The sequence below is a fragment of the Limulus polyphemus genome, unplaced genomic scaffold (genome assembly GCF_000517525.1).
Source record: "Limulus polyphemus unplaced genomic scaffold, Limulus_polyphemus-2.1.2 Scaffold1014, whole genome shotgun sequence".
NCBI classification, from domain to species: Eukaryota; Metazoa; Arthropoda; class Merostomata; order Xiphosura; family Limulidae; genus Limulus; species Limulus polyphemus.
This window is the reverse complement of record NW_013666624.1, coordinates 79,396-86,818: the sequence shown is the minus strand read 5'-3', so window position 1 is coordinate 86,818 and position 7,423 is coordinate 79,396. Positions and strand designations below refer to the sequence as shown.

Sequence of the window (7,423 nt, the reverse complement as noted above, 5' to 3'; positions counted from 1 at the left end):
AGAAGGTGGTGGAACTTTTAGATGTTTTATAATATTGTGGTTATCGACCCCCCCCCCCCCATGGCTACATCCCCGCTATAAAGAAAATGTGAAACTTGAACGACTACATATTCAAATATACCTTTAAAAAAATATAAAAAATCCTTACGCGCTCTTGGAGGGGGGAAAGGTCAATAGGTACGAACGAACCCCCTCCTCCCCACGCTTTTTTTTAAATATAAAAGTAGTAATGCACGCTCTTTTTATTTTTAGGGACTTATCAAAAGTAAAATTCACTATTAATGTAAATATACCTGATGTTTAAACTTTCAATTTTTTTCTATTGCTTCCTGAATTTTGTTTTAAATGACTGGTTGACTATCGCACCGATACAACTCGGTAGGTATTCTTCCTACGTCTCTCCTATATCCGATGTTCAGATATTACCAGCTCCTTGGAAGAAACCAAAACTTCACACTTGTAATAATAGTCACATTATGTAGATATCTACCATATTTGTTCAATTGCAACCTGAAGTATGATCGAATTGCCCATGGGTTTCAGTTCGTTTGACCCGGCCCCCCAATGGCACAGCAGTATGTCTGCGGACTTACAGCGCTAGAAACCGGGTTTCGATGCCCGTGGTGGGCAGAGCTCAGATAGCCCATTGTGTAGCTTTGTGCATAACTTCAAAAAAAAAATCGTTTGACCTGAAAGTTAACCCTAATTTTTGAACAACAGGTGATGTTTTCAGTATCAAACAACGAAATACTGCAGCCTTTTATTTGTGAAACTTTTAACGGGTGATGTTTTCAGTATCAAACAACGTCATACTGTTGCCCTGTGTTCACAAAACTTTTAACACATGATGTTTTCAGTATCAAACAACGTCATACTTTTGCCCTGTGTTCACAAAACTTTTAACACATGATGTTTTCAGTATCATACAACAGTCTTTTATTTACAAAATAAGCACACGACGACTTACGTCAAATCTTCACCGTTCTCAGTCACGTTCTAGTTGACTCTCTGATCCTTTACTGCCCAATTCTGCTTTTTTTGTCACGGTTTTTAAGATATTCGCGTAAAGTCACAAGGGGCTATACTGCCTAATTTTAAATGATACGCAAAAGGGTGAGACAGCTAGACAAAAGCACCCTTCGCCAACTCTTGTGTCCTATACATACTGGAGTATCTATGACCAGAAGGTTTCAGCAGAAGTACAAAGAATGTCAGAGGTTAAAAACTTGGAGTGCGGTGATATTCAGCCATCCAGATAGCAGTTCAAAACTATTTTACAAACCAATAGTCACCTACAAACATTGGAAACCATCGCCGTTCGACTTAGAAGACCAGCACTTAAAAACGGCAGATCAATAGTTCGGCACACTAACCAATGGACCACACATGGACCCTCCCCTCCCCAGAAATCAGAGAGCAGAGTTTCAAAGAGTCAATTTTTAGTTCAAAATATATACATACTTCCATTATAATAATAGTATTTAAAAAGAAAAAGAAAAAATGTTATTGCAGTTTCAACGGCTGTGCAAAATGGTAAAACAATTTAGTATGTAGGAAATATCAACAGTTAACTCAATAAGTATTTGATATTAAAAACAAATACAGAAAGAAAGAAAACTTACTCCACAAAACTTTCTTGATGTATCTTGTCTATTCCAGTCTCCACAACACGCTCCGCCACAGACACTTTCAGTAGTACTCTCTTGAGCAATGACATTTGCGTGTGAATTATTTTTTGCTGTTAAATAAGTAAAGAAAAAGTTCAATATATTCCATTGTAAAAACAATGATAGGAAATAATTATGAAAAGCTGAATAATCTCTTCTGCTCCAGAACCATATTTTGTTTATCTGTGCTGTTTAGTGTTTTTAAGTTTTAAAAGTTATCAAGTGTTCTTGCAAAAATATGTGAATTAGATCAATCTCCGGTCTCGTGATATTTTCTTAAGTCCCAATAAAAGTTTACAGCCATTCTCGTTAAAAAAAATATCGTTATCTAAAAACTATACTATTTTAAAGTGTTTTGTTGCTAAATAAAAAAGGTACATAATGGGCTATATTTGCTGCGCCCACAACAGAAAATGAAACCCGACTTTTAGCATCGTAAGCTCCCAGACGTATCGCTAAGTCACTAAAGGGGGAAGGGGGGCTTTAAACATAAGAATTATAATTGTTTATCACAACCAGTAAGCTGATGCATAAGGAAAGTGGAAACTCTTTGTATTTGACAGCATCTTAGAACACAGATTCTCAATAGGGGTTCAGCAAAGAGCTCTAGAAGCATGCTTTAGAACACAGATTCTCAATGGGAGTTCAGCAAAGAGCTTTAGAAAGATGCTTTAGGGCACATAAAGCACAGATTCTTAATGGGAGTTCAGCAAAGAGCTTAAGAAGGGTGCTGTAAAAATCAAATTCCCAACTAAGGGTGTAATAGGGTTTCCCAGAGGCTTCAGCACATATAAAAAAACTGTTTCCTCCAGAGCAACTAAATGCCATTGAGATCGGAGCATCATCCACGTTATACCATTAATGTTGCCTTCAAGCATAGCGCCGCATGTCTGGAAATAGTTAACAACTATATTAACATTTATTTCTGAACTTGGGTTCTGCTACCACAATATTCTAAATGTATCTCCATTGGGCGAAAGGAATTATTGTAACTATTGTACCAGAGGTTCAAGGTTCCTGCCTTAAAAATAAGAGAACATGATTTACGGATGTTCTGTGTGTATAAGTATAAGGCCACGTAGGTCTGTCATAAAACTCGTAATAAATCAACGTGGCTTGTTAATTTTAGTATCACGACTTTGCTGTGTCATTCTATATAAAGAAATACAAGACGAAAGGTAGGGCGATGTCATTCTATATAAAGAAATACAAGAAAGGTAGGGCGATGTCATTCTATATAAAGAAATACAAGAAGAAATGTGTAATCTCATAACTTCAGATATTTATGGTAAAGATATTTATTAGGGGGTGGGTTCTGATTGTTGTTTCCTTTTCAAATATATACGAATCGCTTTCACCTCTTGATATTTGCCCGAAATAATTACAAAATATTAATAATGATACAACACTTCAGATGTGAAATCAATTCTATTACCTGTTTTTAAAATGAAGGAGGTGCACCGAGACAAGTAAGCAGAGATAGAAGCTTAGGTCTCTGGTTTAAAATGGAGGAGCTGCACCGAGACAAGTAAGCAGAGACAGAAGCTTAGGTCTCTGGGTGCCAAATTAAGTGTTTGACTGAAACTCCAAGATAAATGTCAATTTGTGCATTTAAAAGAAATAACTAGGCCCGGCATGGCCAGGTGGTCAGGGTGCTCGACTCGCAATCTGTGGGTCGCGGGTTCGAATCCCCGTCACACCAAACATGCTCGCCCTTTCAGCCGTGGGAGCGCTATAATGTGGTGGGTGGTGATGACTAGCTGCCTTCCCTCTAGTCTTACACTGCTAAATTAGGGACGGCTAGCGCTATCAGATAGCCCTCGTGTAGCTTTGTGCTAAATCCATAACAAACAAACAAGAAATAACTGAATTATTCTGGGGCACTTGAATGAGTCATGTATTAATTTCTGTTTGATTACATGGTAGCCTTGGCCAAATTATATATTACTGTGAGATGTTAGGGACAAAGCAAATACGGCAAAGATGCTACAAAAAAAAACTTGTATAAATTAACTAGTTTTCTTATAATTTTGTCCTCTACAGAATTTCCTTAAGTGTGCTAAAACGGACCTCTATGTATTGTGTGATATGTTTCACGGCCTCGTCCCCACTCCATCACGTGACATCCACGTGCTTATTTTGTATATATCGACAGTTTCAATTAGCATGATGGTTACCTTCTATTCGCCCCCCTGTGGCACAGTGGTATGTCTGCGGATTTACAACGCTAGAATCCGGGTTTCGATACTCATGGTGGGCAGAGCACAGATAGCCCACTGTGTAGCTTTGTGCTTAATTACAAACAAACAAACCTTCTATTCTTGTTGCCCACTTTTCTGCACTTACACCTCCTTCGTAAGTTTATATAATGAAGTCCGGTTTAAGTTTGTTTTTTCAACTTAAAAGTGAAACCAACACGATGATGACAATTTGATGATGTGTATATGTTTGTGTACAATTAATTAGGGTTTACTATTACTTATAACCAGTGAAAACATGACTTTCCTTAACAGATTATCAATCATGATGTTTTTGTATTTTTTTAGTATACACACATATTATGTTGGTGGTTGTTTCTTGCGCAATGTGTTAATGTATCAAAATTTACCAAGTATTCACGTATGAACATGTATCTAGTATTAATGTATCTAAACGTAACTTTTTGATGACGAATTACTTGTATGAGAAAAGTTTCCTGTTTAAAAGTATAACTTTTCTTTCAGACACCCAATATATATATACCCTTAATCATGAATGTTTTTAGTATTAATCGTTAAGTCTGAAAACCTTTATCAAAGCTCTGGAAAACAGTTTCAAGAAGAAGACCAAAACAAAAACAGCATAGGGTTGGTGCGAGTGCTGATAGGAAAGACGAGATAAACAGAAGCTTCCAAAGTTGGAAACATTACGTTCGGGACTGTAACTTAAAAGCTTTTTCCATATTTATTATTATCCAACATAACGAAAACTTGGAGCGATTTGTTTTTGGAATAAAACTGGAAACAAAAGGTGGACTTAATCTATATGAGCCAGCTTTTGGAAAGCGCGTTTGTTGGACCAATAACAACCAGTAATAAAATTTTCAGCTTCGAAAAACGTAAACGTTGTAAATTGTGAAGCGCCCTCTTTTACTTTCTAAGATTTTTGCTACTCACAACTCAGCCCTTGAAAACCGCCACCTTTCGGAGAGTGAAAACCTGTTAGGAAATATCGTATTTAGTGTTACATTAATCAGGTCTTTGTAAGTCTGATGAATTCCAAAACGGTCACTTCTTTTTAACGTCTTTCACACTTTAGTCTACATTTACCAAAGTAATCTCTGTAAATAAAAAAAAAATCTGTAAACACTTATTCTCAATTATAGAATGTAGAGAAAAGGAACGTCGAAATCTAAACCATTATTTGACAAATGTCTGCGTGTGTCCATTTATAACTGACAAACCGTTGGACCGATTTTACACCAAATCTAGCATGCATCCGTTGCCTCTCCCCTCCCTCTTCCTGGGCAGTGGACCCCTATGTCTTCCTTTATAACTGGCTAAACACTGGATCAATTGTTACCAAATCTGGCATGTACCCTTAAGGTTCCCACGGGAGGCTATGGGGTGGGAATGAGGGGTCGTCGTACGGATCTGATCACCTTATGTCTTGCCCGTGCGTTGAACGAGAGCATCAGCTATTAACTTGTAAGATTGCGAAGAAACGTTTAATGCAAAGCTAACCTCGTATACGAAGGTGTTTGCCACCAAAGAGAAAGCAATCTCCATCTGCCGGAAGAGGAGTGTTGGAGGAGTCCAGGAAGGCCGAGACATTCTGGACATCGAGCTCGAGACCTCGTTTCGCCAAAAGGTCCTTGACCACTTCTCTATATAAAAGACAAACCTGTATCGATATAACTTTTATAAACTTGTAATTTCTCGATATTTCCACAGAATGCTACCTTTCAACATTTCCTTGTCACGTTGATTTTATTCAGATTTTAAACCATAAGTATTTGTAAAGTGTGCTGTTGTAACGTAAAAATTGTAATAAATTATCTTTAAATATTTAACGATGCATTTGTCTGTTTATTTCAACCATGATAAACAAAAACTACATTACAAAAATGCTTAAACCTAACTCCAACCTTAACTGATAAGGTAAGTTCTACAAAATATTTAGAAGTCATTACTCATCAGAATTTAACAATGAAATGTTTGTTATATTTACAAAATAAGTAAATATTCTTGTTTTAAGTAATTTACGAAATTTTATAAATTTAGAAATATTCACAAATTTCCATTATAGTTTCATATTTCAGATCTTAGACAATTTTCTCATTATACAATATTATAAGTTAGTTTTGTTTAAGCGCAAAGCTGTATAATGGGCTATCTGCGCTGTGCTCATCATAGGGATCAAATACCACAAATAGTAACGTCACCATAACTGTCCCACAATTTTTTTTTTAGATACGAAACAAAGGCTGTTCAGACTATTTTTGTTCCAAATGTATTTACTCTATTTTACTTGGTTATGTCGGGCTATCTACTGTGTCCACCGAGGGGAATCGAACCCCTGATTTTAGCGTTGTAACTCCGTAGACTTACCGCTGTCCCAGCGGGGACTAGTTGATTATGACATTCTGTAATTATTATCAAAGAACTATTGGTGTGGCGTCCGATTTGCTCACTCTATCGGCCTTTGAAGCATTATAATGTGACATTCAATCCCACTATTTGTTGATAAAGTGTAGCTCAAGAGTTGGCGGTGGGTTGTGTTGACTAGTTGCCTTCCCTCTAGTCTTACACTGCTAAATTAGGGACGGCTAGCGCAGATAGCCCTCGAGTAGCTTTGCGCGAAATTCATAACAAACCAAACCATAACAAACTTTTTTTCTGCTAGGTTTCAGTTTAAACGCTCCTCGCATTTCATAAAGTTTTCAACAATTTCGTCTGTATTGTTGTGGTGAAGTAATTAATTACTACATCTGTCTAATGCTGGAGACAATACAATTTATTTCATCGTTCTCACTGATCAATTTATGATAGATATATTAAATAAAATATTTTTCACAGAACCTTTTACCCTTCTTGAATTTTTTAAAATCTCAATTTGTATTTTTTTTTGATAAAAGAGTTAGCACAAAGGATCACATATTTAATAGACTTAAAATAAGACCAAAAACTCGAGCGCTTTCGCATAGTTGACTATTCTTCTTCAGAAGAACAAATTTGTATTTTGAATAGTCTTGGTTTATGAAGTTAACTATGAAGTGTAAAATAAAAACATTAAAATTAAAACATTTAAAAAAATTTTTCTTAAACATTTGAGGAAAAAAACACACTAGAACGAGACGACCTGTGTACGACCGGTTTGACCAGATTTCTATATAGCACTTGTACGACTGTATTGCCCACTACTTGTGGTAAATTTTGTAAATAAAGTATTTGAAGATATGGATCATTTCTAGGTGGCGATCGGTGGTACGTAAGAAAATACGTTTGAGAATTGTTCTTTAATATTCTCGCTTGTTAAACTGTAAGATGTCATTTCAAACATATTACAGAACACAGATATTACGTTACTTAAATAACCTCGTTTTAAGAGATTAATTACCACTTTATTTATCATTTCATTCACCACTTGCCGCTGATAGATTGGGCTTCATATTTATCATAGGTAATAAAAAAAAACATTTTTTTTTGTAAAATGATGTAGGGATGGCAGTGCCAATAAGAATACAAGCAAGAGTATAGGGATAATACAGTTATATA

The 7,423-nt window shown here is 36.1% G+C and overlaps 1 protein-coding gene across 1 annotated transcript in view; it reads right to left on the bottom strand.

Annotated features, from left to right (window-relative positions):
• The window catches only part of LOC111086313, a 34,208-nt gene that overhangs the window by 3,920 nt on the left and 22,865 nt on the right, over positions 1–7,423 (bottom strand). Inside the window, exons 4-5 of the mRNA XM_022388723.1 lie at positions 5,390–5,532; positions 1,623–1,738 (exon numbers count right to left, since the gene is read on the bottom strand). Coding sequence (XP_022244431.1) covers positions 1,623–1,738; positions 5,390–5,532 — 259 coding nt within the window. The remainder of the gene's footprint in view (positions 1–1,622; positions 1,739–5,389; positions 5,533–7,423) is intronic.